Source organism: Pteronotus mesoamericanus, unplaced genomic scaffold, assembly GCF_021234165.1.
Source record: "Pteronotus mesoamericanus isolate MK-2021 breed Mesoamerican mustached bat unplaced genomic scaffold, CSHL_Meso_final contig_164, whole genome shotgun sequence".
NCBI lineage: Eukaryota > Metazoa > Chordata > Mammalia > Chiroptera > Mormoopidae > Pteronotus > Pteronotus mesoamericanus.
Genome location: NW_026555065.1, coordinates 4547688 through 4563976, shown reverse-complemented (window position 1 = coordinate 4563976; position 16289 = coordinate 4547688). Strand labels below are relative to the sequence as shown.

The window sequence follows — 16289 nt, the reverse complement described above, 5'->3', positions numbered from 1 at the left end:
TACTTATTTCCTACTGGATATGTGGACCCTTTCCAAATTACAAATAATACCACAAATAGTCATTTTTGTTAATAATCTTTTTATTTTCCTGTGATAAATTCCTAAGAATGGGATTACTGAATTAAAGAAGATGATAATTTTTGACACTTAACATGTATTTGTCATATTACTTTACCAAAATATTGAACTATCTATAACAAATTAGTATTATACCTGAGAACCTGTCATTGAGTTTTGACATTTCAAATTTTTAAATTTTTATAGTTGTAATTACTCAAAATTATTAATGAGGTTGAACAGGTCTCCATACTTTTTAAGTTAGGATTTCTTTAAGGTCATTATTACAAGAAAACGTCATTCTAAATGCTGCTTTTTTTTTTTTTTTTTAAGATTTTATTTATTTAGCCCTGACTGGTCAGTTGGTTAGAGCAGCACCTTGCTATGCCAAGGTTGCAGGTTCGATCTTCAGTTAAGGCATGTACAAGAATCAACCAATGAATGCATAAATAAGTAGAACAACAAACTGATCTCTCTCTCCCCAAAATCCATAAATTAAAAAAAAAAATCTTATTTATTTTTTAGAGAGGTGGGAAGGGAAGAGAAGAAACACAGGGAGAGAAACATCATCTATGTGTGAGAGAAACAGTAATTGATTGCCTCTCTCATGCCCCCAACTGGGGATCTGCAACCCACGCGTGTTCCCTGATTAGGATTTGAACTAGCAACGTTTCAGTTCACAGGCCGGCACTCAGTCCACTCAGCCACATCATCTAGGGCATCTCAAGTGCTTTTTTTAATATTCAGAATATAAGAATCAGTCAGTCTCTCTCTCACTCCTCCTTTCTTTAAATTTTAAAAGAAAGATTTTACAGGATTTTGAATAGGCCTAGAGTTTTATGTAAAGAGTTAGGTCAGCCATTATTATAGCTAATTGTTTTCTTAACTAACTTTGGTTTTATCATAATTTATGGCTCTCTTTTCTGGGACACACACACCCATATATTTATAGTATGCTTTCACAAAGGAGATAACACATGGGCCAAGGAATTAATGTAGGCTTTAGACTTAGACAGACCTAAGGTTATGTTTTGTTTCTACCTTCTGATTTCTGAGTGAACTGAGTAAGTCTGTAGTTTCTGAACTTTAGTTTATCTATAACACAAAAATAAAATAAACTTTCTAACAAGGTTATTGTGAGGATTAAATAATACAATATTGAGTGCCTTAGCATCTAATAAGTTCTCATTGCTATCTCCTTTCTACAATCTCTTCTCTTTTCTTCATTATTTAGTTTTTAGTTTTGTTATGTAAAAGTATGTTTAGAGGTGATACTCAGTCCACCTCAATAAAGTTTTTCATTTATAAGACATTTTATATTGTGTTGTTAAATTAGTACCCTTAGTGATCCAAAGTTCCATAGGGAAAAAGTGGAGCTTAACGATTATTAAGAACCTACTATGTGTCAAGCACTGCCTGTGTACTTGTTTGTTTTTCATTAAAATGAAGTCTGTTGGTCATCAGAGTAAAGCCAGATCTTCTGATATTTTATTTTTTGCTGCACAGTATTAATAATTAATTTGTATTATAGGCTGACATCATTTGATTTTCTTATTGAATTTTAGGGACAGAGAGTTCTGGAAAGGTGGACCTCTCTACCAAGGACCTTCTTCCTCATCAAGAATTGCGATTTAAGTCTGGTCTGGAGAAGGCTATCAAACATAAAGACAAACTGTTAGAGTTTGACAGAACTAGGTATGATGTGGTTAGAATAACAAATGCTAAGAAGTAGGCTAGTCTAAGGAATCTACAGATTCTGCCCATTAAAACATTATTTTGGCCCTGGCCGGGGAACTCAGTTAACTAGAATGTTGTCCCGACATGCCAAAGTTGCAGGTTCCGTCACTGGTTAGGGCATATATAAGAACCAACCAATGAGTGCGTAACTAAGTGGGACAACAAATTGATGTTTCTCTCTCTCCCTCTCTCTCTCTAAAATCAATAAATAAAAATTTAAAAACAAAAAAACCCCCATTATTTTGGCACTTGATATATCCTTAGGAATGGTGTGTGAAAAAATTTATAGGAAAAGAACAACTGAATGTTTTACATAGGAGGCCTACATTTGTTTTTGAATTCATGTTTGAATAAGATTGGCTCTCACCAAGAGGATCCTACATTGAAACATTTTTTTATTTTTGGCACATAGCTAGTATAGCTAATAGAAAGCTGATTTGGATTGACAGAATTCCCCACTTGTTTCACTGGTAGCCATTCAATTGTCATATATATTAGAGTGCCTACCATATGCAACCTGCTATGCTTGGCTCTGGAGAATCTGTAAGATACAGCCTCTGGGAGAGTATAGGTAACAAAATACCATAAGAAGGCATGATTTACCCTTCCCCTTCCCTTTGACACTAAATGTGTTTTTCTGATTCAGTGATTGCATTACTAAAATGTCCCTAAATTGGCTTTTACATTCCTATACTTTTGTCATTTAGCCCACTGACTTCTCTTTAGGAAATGGAATTTACTAGTTCTATTTTTTATTTCTTTCTCTTTCATTTTTTTTCTTCTTTTGTCCCAAATACATATATTGAAAACCAGTTACTTGTAAGACAAGTATTCAAACAGGACTTAAACACTCACTTTTCAAATGGCTATGTGAGAATGTGAGGGTTCTTAGACCCCAAATCTCTTACTGTAACTGACCTGGTAAGTCTATCCCTGGCATTATGATCGTTTGGTTAGACACATCTGCTACTACCAGACTGTTATGAATACATGAAATATAACTTTGAAAGCTATTCTTTAAGTACACCCATCACAAGGTTTGTAACTCCATATATACTCTTAATTCTTTAAATGTTACTTTTAGCCATACTCAGTAAAACTTAACATAAGAAATAGAATTAGAAATGGAGTACATTTCTTGATAAATAAAAACTGGAAAAGAATCTCTCCCTATTGAAATTGCTGTTTTGCTGATGTGTTCAGGGGCACTACTTTCATTATTTAGGTTTACATATAGGACCAGTTTTCTCCTGTGACCTCCTAAACTTCCACTCTCAGTCTACTTCATAACCTGTAATTCCAGCTGAGTCCTGAATAATTGAAATCAATATATGAATATGATTTCAGTGTTTCCCTATGCCTGTGTATGTTACAAATTTGTAATTATGCACAAATCCAGTTGATTTGTGACTTCAGAGTTGTCACTTCACTTCTGGGAGTCCGGAGTTTATCATCTGTAGAATGAGAGAGTGGATCAATATTTCTTCTAGTTCTCAGTTTCTTTTGTTGGTATAATCTTAGAAACAGGCCTGATTATCCTATCTTGGATTGGCCATTGTATTAGTAAGGGACTGGAGATTTGAGTGGGGATAACTGACATATAGTAGTACAGTAGTAGGGTGTCCTAAGAGTAAGCCACAGGACTGAGAGTCCAGGTTAGAACACCAGTTTCTAAGGGAAAGGGTAGCCATTGGGCCTAGCAGGAACAGACTGGGTCCCAACTATAAAGGGACTCTGATATTACAGCTGCCAAGGCAAGAACTCGGATGCAACAAAACCAGACAAAAGCCCAGTTTTCAGAAGATGATGACTAAAGTAGTAACCAAGTTAGAAGGACAGTGGATTATGTTGCTTTGTCTTTTCTTGTCTGAGGATGAGATTAGTTTTAGGAACTGAGCTGAGCCTGCAGTGGGGGATATGATATACGCAGGTGCTGGGAACCAAGCAGAGCTTGACTTGGTTTTAGAACATTCTTGAACATCCATGTTTGATATAACCTTTAGAACAACAAAAGCGTGAGCTGCCTTGAAACAGTTTCCTAGGAATCAAGTCCCTGTTTGTCAATAGGTGACCTAATTACCATATCTTCTTTTTATTTCAGCATTCGAAGGACCCAAGTAATTGATGATGAGTCAGATTACTTTGCCAGTGATTCTAACCAGTGGTTGTCCAAAATTGAGCGGGAGACTCTGCAGAAACGAGAGGAGGAGCTGAGAGAATTTCGACATGCCTCTAGGCTCTCTAAGAAGATCACCATTGACTTTGCAGGCAGGAAGATTGTGGAAGATGAAAATCCACTAGCTGAGTATCATAGCAAGTAAGTGGATAGCAGCAGAAAGGGTCTAAAAGAAAAGAGTGGCTTGACTATAAGAGATTTGCCCCCTTGAACGAATGTGTTATTTTCATTTTTTAAAAATTAATATATTCATTTGGAATAAAAACATGTAAGAGTACCTAAGAAAATTTTGAAAATGAATAAGGAGAGGAACTAGTCCTTCTAGATAATTACTGTTTTATAAAAAGCTTTTTAAAACTGTGAGGTGCAGTTTGAGCATAGGACTAGATCAGTGAAACATAATAGAATTCAGTAAGAGACATGTGTGCCTGCATTGTGTGTGCATGGGTGTGTGTCTGTATGTGGGTAAATTTAGTAATTGATAAAGGTAGTATTTCTAAACATAAGGAAAGGATTAAGTATATGATGGGATGATTGGCCCCCAGCTTAGAAAAAAAGTCTACAGTAGGTCTCTACCTCCAATTGTTCTGTGATAAATTTGACTAAGAAGTTAAATATAAAAGAAATAAAAGAATGAGAAAGAAATATAGAAGATAGTATAGTGTGAAAGAGAAGATAGTATTCATATGATAAATTTCTTTCCATGCAGGATATGAAACCCAAAAGTCAAAAAGACATAATATATTTTAAATAAAGTAAAAAAGTACCGGACTAAGAGGAAATATTTTCAACATTTTTAATAGTCAAAGAGTAATATCCATACTATATAAAGACCTGAAAAACAAAACAAGACAAAAAATCCAGTATAAAAATGGGCAAAGGCTAGGAATAAACATTTTATGGGTAAGGAAATACAAATAGTCATTAAACATTTGAAAAGACGCTCAACTAGTTATCAAAGAAATACAAAATTTTATACTATGTATCATTAAATTGGCTGAAATAAAATATATATAATATTGCATAATCTGTGAGTGTAGGAAAATGGGTATGCTCTTTTACTGTGGATGGGAGTACTAAAATCATACAGCCTCTTTCAGGTGTACAGCTTAGTGATCAGACAGTCATATACCCTACAATTGGAGGCTTTTTCGGAGATAAACAAGCACAAGCAAGATTAGGCTTTGAGGTGCCTACTGTCCCATGTGTTCATGTGACATGAACAATGACCAGCGTGAACTAAACAGCAGAGGGGCAGTCCCTAATTCTGAACTAAATACATGTGAATATGTATAGGTGTTTGTGTGTATAAAGGCACATACAGCTGCACAGAGGAGAAGCACAGGGAACCTCCCAAAATAAACACAAATAAATAATAATAAAATGGTACAGCCTCAACACCAAGAGTGAATTCTAATGTATGCTATGGATTTTGGATGATGATAATGTGGCATTGTAGGTTGACTAATAGTTACAAATGTACCACTCTAGGTAGGGATGCTTGATAATAGGGTAGGCTCTGCATGTGTGGGGACAGGGAATATATGGGAAATTGTGAAATCTTACATTTGGTTGTGCTGTAAACCTAAAACTGCTCTAAAAAAATAGTCTACTGAAAAAAATTGCCATTATGGCCACTTAGAGTTGACAAGAGGTACATATATTGACTCCAGCACAGTACTGAAAAGAAAGCACATAGAGATTGCACCCTGGTTTCTGTTTTGAAAAAGACACACCCCTCTCTCTCTCTTCCCTCTCCCTCCGTGTCTCTCTCTCTCTCTCACACACACACACACCTGGATATTATTGAATAGTGTTTTTTACAAGGCCCGATCCTTGGCCTTTCTCTTTTATTCCTAGCAAATTCACCATAGAATTTTCCCAAACAAAAGTTATTCTCTCTCTACAAGAAATTCTACCACTAGATTTAAAATAATTATTTGTATTTACCTATTCTGTATACGACACACAGATAGAAAGAAAAAATTATTTCTGAGTGATGGGTTTAGGAATCTTTTTATTTTCTTTATTAATTTGTATTTTCTAGTTTTTCCATAATAAAAATGGATTGCTTTACCAATAAAAATCATTTTATACTTAAAAAAGAGGGTACAGCCATTTAGAAGTGAAATTGGGCAGTTATCTCAAAATTTAAATTGTGTAAACTTTATGACTTAACAGCTACACACCAGATTGCAAATGCTAGTTTCTTCATACCCTTCTCAACAATTAAAGGAAAAAAAAGCTTGCCATTTGACATATGAAAAATGTTACTTCATCATAATTTATATTCACGTGTCTATGCTTTGGTTGTATGCTAGTAAGTCTGAACATTCTAAATATGTATTGATTAGCTATTTGTATTATTTCTTTTATACATTTTAGAGTTCTAGATATAGTTACCACTGTATTGTGTCTTAAATCTATAGTATTTCCCTCCTTCAGATCCCACTGCCCCACCCTATTTTAGACTCACCTCTTCCTTCAAATTCTTGTACTTTTTTTTTTTAGCTTCATACCTTTGTTTTTGCTTTTCCCTTGGTTTGGAAATCCCTCCCCCAACCTTTGCCTTTCAAATATCTGCTTCTCTCTTGAACCCACTTAGTATACAGCACATGGGATGATAGGATAATAACCACCAAATAGAATGTGCCTCATAGTATTAATTACATTCTCTTGTGTTTTGTTCATCACCTTTATAACTGTTTTAAACCTGCAAATTAGATTCAAGGCCTTTTGAAGGCAGGAACCATATCCTCTACACTTTTGAAGTTGCCTTGCATGTAAGAGGCTCCTAACAACTATTCAAAGTCAGGTTCAGCCTTTGCTACTGGTAGGAGCTTTTCATTATGTTGTGACTCAGAATTATCATCATCTGCATTTGTCAGGTATCTATCAGGGGCATGAAGTAAAGCAGCAAGTAATGTAGTGCTATAGAATAGAATAAGTTATGGTTTCTGCAGGACCTATGATCTCTTACTTTTCCAGTAGAATTAGTTCCACAAATGAAAATTATCACATAGGTTGAGAGCCAAATAGTCATAGCAAATATGGCAATAGGATATATCCAATAATTAAGTAGTATATGCTGCAGGACTTCGGAAAAAGGAGGAAGCACTTCTGTGTGGGGCCAGTAGAGGGCCTCAATAGAACTTGGAGGCCTTGAAACAGGGCTAGAATTCAGATCAGCATGGAAGAGTGGAGTGAAGGACTCCTGAATGGACAGAAAAATAATTGAATGTGTTGAGTAAATAGGCTGCCACAGAATACTGTCTTGTGGGTCAGACTATTTCTGGGCAACTTTTCTAGTTCTGGCAATTTTAATAGTCTGGGTAAACAGATGAATGTAGTGTGCCTAATCTATTTTCTTAGCATTCTGGAACTTTTACTAACTCATATGCTTTAGGGTTCTTGGAGTGAAGAGAAGGGAGTTTGGGGGCGGGGGACAGGGAAGGAGGTCATCCATGAACCCCTCTTTGAATTTTAATTTTTTTACTGTAGAAGTTTTTTTTTTGTTGGCGGTAAGTAATGATGTTCTGAGCATAGAACATTACCAATTATTGCACCCTTTGGTTTGTTACCACAGACTAGATGAGACAATACAGGCCATTGCCAGTGGAGCCTTGAACCAACCACTGACCAAATTGGATAGATCTTCTGAAGAGCCTTTGGGAATTCTGGTGAATCCCAACCTGTACCAGTCCCCTCCCCAGGTTAGTGGACCTTTGCTCTAACTGATAATGAGAGAAGTTTGGGCCCAGACATTTCTCCTTTCAAGTATGCCTCTTTAATAGGCTTTAAATACAAATCTGCTTTCTCAACACACTCACCAACTTTATTCTCTGGCTCGATTCATTCCAGTCTTTTTGTAGCACTTCTGACAAAGTAGTGTTATCTTCTGAGTATTTCCAAAGAGAGGATTTTCTTAAGTACTGTGAAGATTTAGATAATAATTCCATGGTCCTTTTGTTAATGTTTTCTTTTTTTTTGGTATATTTTATAGAGTATGGGTAGTCCCATAGAGTTGATGTTTTGCATTAATACATTAATTTGTATATTCATTGTTGTCATTTATTTTTCTATCAAGTGCATTGTATATCTGCTATGTACAAGAACAGTATAAAGTGATCAACCAGGCATTGCTTCTGTCTTCAAATAATTCATAGACAAGTAGGAGAAAAGATTACAAAAGCAGCACTGAGACTAACGGAGATATAAAGAAAGTACGAGGGAAACCAGAGAAGGGAAACACTACTTGCAGTTGAGGGGAATAAAAGAAGCTTTAATGGGGAAGCTGGCATTCATTAAAAGTAAATATCCAAGAAAATGGATGTTTGGGGATGATGGGAAAAACATTTCAAGTAGAATGAACTGTAGGAATAAGGCATGGGTACACAAAAGCATGGGAAATTATATATATATATATATGGAGTAGTGAACTTAGGCATCCTAGCCAGTACTCATAAAAGGGATTATTATGAGAAATACAATAGGGTTAGGTAGGTAGAACCAGAGCTTAAATGTTAGATAGGAAATTTTCATATTTTTATTTTGTAAATAAATCTGAGCCACAGAAGGTTCTTAAACAGAGAGGTACAATCAGAGCAGTGTTTTAGACAGCTTAACTGGAAGTATTTGTTCATCAGCACTGCATACGTGCCAGATTCTTTGCTAGGTGCTGGAAAAGTAAAAGATAAAGGCACGGCTCCTATTGTTAAGGACTTCAAATTTAGTGGGAAGAGTGTTTGAATACAAATAATTAAAATTTGTTAAGGTAATTTCTATGACAGGCACGTGTCATCGGTACAGGAGAACTGTAGGAGAGCGTTCATAAGCCCACCAAAGAAGTCACAAAAGAAACAGTGTTTAGAGGAGACTTAAGGAATGAATAGGAATTTCCAAGCAGACAGATCTGGGGTGGGAATTCCAGATAGAAGACACAACATGTACAAAGGTTTAGCAGTTTGAGAGCATTGTAGGTTTGGAGAACCATAAGTAGTTAAGTATTGTTAGAAATTAAAATGGACTAGTAGGTAAATTAGTTTCCTGGCAGAAGCCATGACAAAGTAGCACAGCTGGTTGTTTGCTCAAGGCAACACAAATTTATTTTCTCACAGTTCTCCACTGAAATCCAGGAGCTCGCAGGGCCGTGCTCCCTCTGAAGGCTCTCCTGGAGAACGCTTTCTTGCCTCTTTCAGCTCTGGTGCTTGCAAGGCATCCCTTGGTTTATCGCTGTGTCACTCTCACCTTTGCCTCTGTCTTCACATGGACTTCTTTTTTTTTTTTAATATGGAACGCTTCACAAATTTGTGTGTCATCCTTGTGCAGGGGCCATACTAATCTCTCTATCTTTCCAGTTTTAGTATATGTGCTGCTGAAGTGAGCACTTCACATGGACTTCTTCTATGTGTGTCTTTGTCTCTGTGTGTTCTCTCCTTTTATAAGAACACCAATCATTAGTTTGGGGTCCACCCTAATCTAGTATGACCTTATCTTAACTTGATTACATCTGCAAAGACTCTATTTCAAAGTAAGGTTCTGGGTGGACATAAATTTTAGGGGGACACTACTTAATCCAGTATAGTAGGCAGCATCTCATCATGAAAGCCTTTATGTCTCATGCTAGGGAGTTTGGTTTTATCCTGATGTAGGCAAGGAAGAGGGCTCAATGAATTTTAGCAGATTGGCTTGGCCTGTGTGGAGAATGGATTGGAGGGAGGAGTAAGACTAGAAGCAGGAAAATTGCTAAAAAAGTTGTTGCAGTAGCCAGTGGGGAGATGCTGAGGGCCTCAGTTGGTGTTACAGCACTAGTAGGGCACTAGAGAGTTACTCAAAGGCTAAAAAATGTAGATGAGGAGACCAGTTAGCAAGCTCTATAATAGTATTATTGAGCCCTGGCTGGTGTGGCTCAGTGGATTGAGCGCTGGCTTGCGAACCAAAGAGTCACCAGTTTGATTCCCATTTGGGGCACGTGCCTGGGTTTTGGGCCAGGTCTCCAGTAGGGGGTGCACCAGAGGCAACCACACTAATGTTTCTCTTCCTTTCTCTATCCCTTCCCTTCTGTCTAAAAAAAGAAAAAGTATTATTGAATGGTAATAAGATGGAGCAAAAAGGAGAGAGGACTCATGGACAACAGTGTGGCAATTGTGGGAGCGAAGTGGGTATAAAGTGAATAAATGGTAATGGGAAATACTCAAGTAAAATAAAAACTAGAAACAAAAAAATAAAATAAATAAAAACTATTAGAGTCAAAACTCAACAAAAAAGGTAATAAGAGATTAATTTAGCAAAGTGGGTGTGAGAATAGAGAAACATACAATATTAACAAGACCTATAATAGAGATAGAGAATGTTGGCCTTGGAATTGTTCAAATACCATTTTTATGAAATCACTTATTTCCCCAATCAGTTCTTCTTCTGTGTTCGTATTTAAGGGTTTATACCCCTGTGTAGTATTTACTTAATTCTGCCGTATATTTTGGATAGTTATGTACATATCTGTCTTCTTTTAGGATTGTAAGTTCCTGGAATGCATGAACCGTATCTTTTTTATATTTTATAGGTGTTGCTACCTTATGCCTTTTCATATAGTTAAGTATTTAAATGTTTCTTTTTAAGACACAACGTAGTTAATTAGGCTTATAAAATTTTATTGCAGAAAGATTCTTAGACATTTATTTAGTCCAACTCCGTCATTTTACAGTTGAAAAAACTGAAACCTTTAGGGGTTAAATGATTGCTCAGAGTTATTAGACTACCACTCTAGCACTTTTTCCCCTTTAAATTATACTAAATAGTCAAAAATTTAAGACAACTAACCCCAACCTCACGATCCTAATAAAGCCTCTTCCCCCTCTTCCCCTTAAATTTCAGAGCACTCAGTCTCCTTGCTCTGGATGGAAGAGACATTAACCTTTGCCATTCTCTGACTGAACTACCAGGATTCTTCAGTCTCCTATAATTACCTGTACCCTGTAATTTTCTATTCTCTTTACATGACGAGACCCTTGTTTCTGTAGTGCTCCATCCTTTCTTTTAGGGGAATAGTTGTTCAATTCAGGGTAAGAGAATACTTCATGCATCGAATAGTCAAAACTGCTGCCCCTGACATCTGTTTGAATTTATCATGGTACCAGCGTGTGATCCTGCATCCTAAGTACATGAAGAATGTATAGACAAAAATTGAACCTTCAATTTTTGAAGGTTCAAAAGTTGAACCTTCATTTGGCTGGTAGATTTATGTTGGGAAACTGTCCAGCATCCAATATGTAATATTAACAAGCATAAAGTAGAGATAATTACAGACCAATTATTTGGTCTGAAAGTTGTGCTGTTGCTGGAATTAGAAAGCTTTGTATGGAGATTTCAACATCATAATTATCCTTTAAGATGGGACCTTGTTATCATACCTGAGGCCTCTACTGAATTTATACCTTCTCCAGCATTTTTGACCCCGTTTCAGACAAAGATGGGATAAATTTTCTAATCATGTTCCCACTATGATTTCTTCATTATTAGCAGCATTCATCTCACTTTTTATACCTACTTCAAGTTCTTCCCTTTTCAGAACTGTATGTTTGGTTTTTTCCCTGTGTAGTGGATTGACCAGACAGGTGCAGCCCCACAGAAGAAGGCTTTCCATTCAGCAGGGTCAGGACAGTTCAACTCATACCGGCACCAGTTGCGAATCCAGGACGAAGAATTTCAAGAAGGCTTTGATGGTGGCTGGTGCCTCTCTCTGCATCAGCCCTGGGCTTCTCTGCTTGTCAGAGGGATTAAAAGGTAAGAATGGAAATGAATCTTGGCAGTGAGATATTTTACAATGACATAAGGTTGATTTAGAATTATGGATTGGAATCTATTTTGCCCAATCTAGTGATGATTTAGAATACTTTTTAGTACATGGAATGGTAACAGATTTCTTTTTGTTTTGTTTATTTGTTTACTGAATAGCTTTTTAAAAACTGAAGTTAAAATGGCTAAGGATTTTAATCATAACAAAGAATATAATACCAGTTTTTTCATCTTTGGAGGAAGCCTATGGATAAAACTTCTCTTGGCTTTGTCTTTGTAGTATACCACTCAACAGCTTTAATGGTTTGATCCTATTTGAAATTCCACCTTTTTAATGCCTATTTATTAATTTTTTAAGATACTAGCCTAACTGTTGTTTCTCCCTTTTCCTTCCCTCCCTCCGTGTCTCTCTCTCTCTCTCTCTCTCTCTCTCTCTGTCTGAGTAACCATACTGAGAAACTATTTTACCACAAATTTCTTTTCTGCAAAAAATTAGGGAAGTAGTGAGGGACTGTAGAGGTATAATAGAGTTAGGTCATACCTGTTAATGATGGCAGTAGTAGTTTACAATGACATGGTTTTATGTGTTTCTTCTCAATTCAGTTTTTAAAAATAGGATTTTTTTTTTTTTTTGCTTTTATAAATGTAAGTAGAAAATTGGAAAATACAGAAAAGTAATTAGAAAAAGATCACCTGTAATTCCATCACCTAGAAACAGTACTGTTAGCATTTTGGAGTGTTTATATTCTTTTTCCTATGCAAACTGTTATATAGTATGGTCATAGTACATACAGGATCCGGCACAAGTAACATCCCTTTTTTATTTCAAAGTCTTTTATTACAAAATCATAAGCATGTAATTCTGTAACATAACAATATTACACTCAAGCACACCACATAACATTTTAGGTGAAATGTTCAAATTAAAACTATAAATTATTACACCCATATTATTACCCTACCAACCACACCCAAGCAGGCGTTACTTCTGCTGGACCCTGTATTTATGTTTGTGTTTTTCTTCTTTCAAGTATCTTACAGTTATTTTTCCTTTTTTATTCATTTTTATTAAGATAAAGTTGACATATAACATTGTATTTGTTTAAGGCATACAACATAAGGATTTGATTCATGTGTATATATTGCAAAATGATTGTCACAATGAGTTTAGTCAGCATCCATCACCACACATAATTACACAATTTTTGGGTTTTTGTTATGACAACTTTTAAGATCTATTTTCTTAGCAACTTTCCAATATATACAATAAAGTATTGTTAACTGTAGTCACCTTTCTGTACATCCCTAAGACTTATATATATAAGTGGGGGTTTATAACTTCTATTTCCCCTGTTTCCTTCTGGCAACCACCAATCTGTTTTCTGTATCTGTAAGTTTGGTTTTTTTCACATTCTGCATATGAGTGAGATCATACAGTATTTGTCTTTCTCTAATTTGTTCCACTCAACAAAATGCCCTCAAAATCTGTCCATGTTGTTGCAAATGACAGGATCTCCTTCATTTTTATGGCTGTGAATAATATTTCGTTATATATAATCACTTTTTTTTAATCCATTCATTTGTCAGTGGACACTTAAGCTGTTTCCATATCTTGGCTATTGTGAATAATGCTGCACTGAATACGGTAGTGCAGATCTCTTTGTTCCACCTCATTTTATCAATTACAATTTTATATGCCTGGCAGTGTCCTAATTCATAGCAGTAATAATACTTTATATTTAAATAGAATTTTACAGTTTTCAAAGCAGTAGCTCTATAAATCGATCAGGCCAGTATAATTACAATCTTGGACAAATGAGGACACATAGGCAGGCAAAGGTAAAGTAGCTTGCTCTGAATTACAGAGTGAGTTAGTGGCAGAGATGGTTCAGATTTCAAAGTGCTTTTTCCACTAACTTTGTAAGCTTCAGTCATTTCTCCACTTTCCTAAAAGAAAATTTATCATCAGCATTTAGAAGCAATCATTTGCATGTTAGTGTTCTCATAATTAGTTGTGATTTCCCTCCTTCATTAAGGTGCATTACCATTTTCCTCCCCTCTTGAAGGTCGGGCTTTCTTGCCCCTTATTGTTTTATAGTCCTTGTGCGTAATTCAAGCAAGTGCTTTTGAATCTGCTTCTGCTCCAGGGCAACTAGGCCCTCAGATGTCCGTTTTCTCTTAGTTCTCTGCAATTTAGGTGCCTTCCCTTTTTACTTATTTATTTATTTTTTATTGATTGATTTGAGAGAGGGGGGCGGAGGGAGAGAGAGAGAGAAACATCAATTTTTCCACTTATTTATGCATTCATTGGTTGTTTCTTGTATGTGTACGGACTGAGGATCCAACTTGGAGCCTTGGTGTGTCAGACAACACTCTACCCAACTGAGCTACCTGGCCAGGGCAGGTGTTTACCTTTAAAAAAAATTTTAAAAATATGTTTACTGATGTTGGAGAGGAAGAGGGGTGGAGAGAGAGAGGAAGAGAGAAACATTAATGTGAGAGAGAAACATCAGTTGGTTGCCTCCCATATGCTCCCTGACCGGGGATCAAACACACAACCTAGGTATGTGCCTGGTGTATGAGACAACACTTAAACTAATTGAGCCATGCTGGCCAAGGCAGGTGTCCTTTTTTTAAAGTAGAAAATGAAAGAGTTTGTTCTCTCCCGAGGGAATCAGAATGTTTACATTTTTCTCATCCTGTTTTGGATCTGTGTTATTCAGATTTTCTCACTGAAAGGAACAGAATGGGCAGCATCCAACTCACAGTCACTAATCCCACAGAAATAAAGTGAGTGGTTTTGCCACACTTATGAGATTATTTTCCCAGTAACTCTTCAGGTTATTTGGTGTAGAGAGAAGAAATAGAGTGATTCATTCCTCATTTACCGAGTACCTGCTATGTGCCCAGCACTCTTCCAGTTTATCTATATTGGGAAACTTAAGGATATGAGAAATTCTCTATTTCCCATTATAAGAGTAGAATCATAGGGGTATTTAATCAAGTTACTTAATTTTATTGGTGGAAACTAAGAGAGAAACATCTTTTTGTTCCTTGGAGTAATGACATTCTCTTGAATGCATTCTGTTATTCCACTTAAAGATTCATTCAGACTAGTCAACAGGTTGTTTAATCATCTACCCAGAATGTAACCCTTTATAGAATACTTAAAAATATAAATGAATGTGGTTGCAATTTAAAGAGTAAAGATGATATTTTAATTTACTTAAATTCCATTAAATAATAATTATAAAAGTAACTTCTTAAGGAGTTACTTGTGGGTGATAATTTTCTGTCAGGTTGGAGAACAATTAATTAACAAATCTTTCAAGAAGAGAACAAAGATGTTTAGTCTTTGATGAAAAGAAAGGCAAGGATTTCCATTTTTGCAGGACAACTTGGATGCCTTGAAAATAGAAGATTTGGATTGTAGAAATTCCAAGGCTAGTGAAAGCTCCCAGTCTGACTTGTAGAAATCAGATTTTTAAAAAAATAGGAGCTGAGAGAGATGAATTGTCTTGATCTAATGACTGGAAAAACTAGAGAATACAGTGCATACTTAAGTGAAGGGTAGTGTAGGAGAATTGTTTTTCCCAAAAAAGACCCTTCTTGTTGAGGTATCATCTACAGAGCTCTTTATTCACCTGGATAATTTGCTGTATATTAGCAGATCCTCCAGGAGATTAGAATTTAGATTCTTTCTGCTAAATTTATGCTTGTTTAAGGGTGGAAGGCAGAAGCTGGTACACCCCTCATAGAGGACGACTTTGGATAGCAGCCACAGCCAAAAGACCCTCCCCTCAAGAAGTCTCAGAACTCCAGACGACATACCGTTTTCTTCGTGGGGAAGGTAACTGTCATATATTCTCCTTTTTAGTCTTATTTTGTAGAGAGACTTCATTGACATTCACATTTTTTTACTTTCTTCCTGTGACTTTTTTTTATTTTTTTATTTTTTTGGCTGAAAGTGACTTTAAACTGTGTGTGGGTTTACTTGTTTAGTGATAAATTATAGACACCTGTTGAAAGCATTAATTTGCCAAATAGTGCAAATAAAAATATCAGTTCCAAATACCAGAAATCAACCAACTAGTCTTGGTATGTGAGAAATTTTCTCTCTCTCTCTCTTTTTTTTTTTTTGCTATAAGAGTAAACTCTGGGATATTTAGATTGGGAACAACCACAAATAAGAATTTTTATCTGGAATGACCCAAATACACACCTACTATTGGATTTGGACAGATCAAAGTTGGTCGACTTAAGCAGTGCATTTTGGGAATCACCCCCAGCACACTGAATTTGAATCCTAAAGTAAATTTGATGCTTGGGTGTCTTGTTTTCTTTTTTTTTATCCAGCTTATACAGTTCTTTTTAAGGTAGAATGAGAAGATAATTACAGACACACCTATAAGAAGTTTTTAAGAAACCAGGCTTTAGGAATCCAAAGTACATGTTTCCATAAAAATGTGTTCTGTAAATCTTAAGGGTTTTTTTTTTTTAATATTACGTTTTTATATGTTTTCTC

At 35.9% G+C, this 16289-nt stretch overlaps 1 protein-coding gene and 1 non-coding gene across 2 annotated transcripts in view; one reads left to right on the top strand and one right to left on the bottom strand.

Annotated features, from left to right (window-relative positions):
* TRIP4 (thyroid hormone receptor interactor 4) overlaps window positions 1-16289 on the top strand; it is a 53777-nt gene that overhangs the window by 17469 nt on the left and 20019 nt on the right. The window contains exons 6-10 of the mRNA XM_054565294.1: window positions 1623-1752; window positions 3896-4111; window positions 7557-7683; window positions 11568-11752; window positions 15490-15614. Of these exons, the coding sequence (XP_054421269.1) occupies window positions 1623-1752; window positions 3896-4111; window positions 7557-7683; window positions 11568-11752; window positions 15490-15614 (783 nt within the window). The remainder of the gene's footprint in view (window positions 1-1622; window positions 1753-3895; window positions 4112-7556; window positions 7684-11567; window positions 11753-15489; window positions 15615-16289) is intronic.
* Window positions 9254-9357, bottom strand: LOC129064509 (U6 spliceosomal RNA). Its single transcript, XR_008528487.1, has one exon. It is a non-coding gene; the product is annotated as a U6 spliceosomal RNA (small nuclear RNA).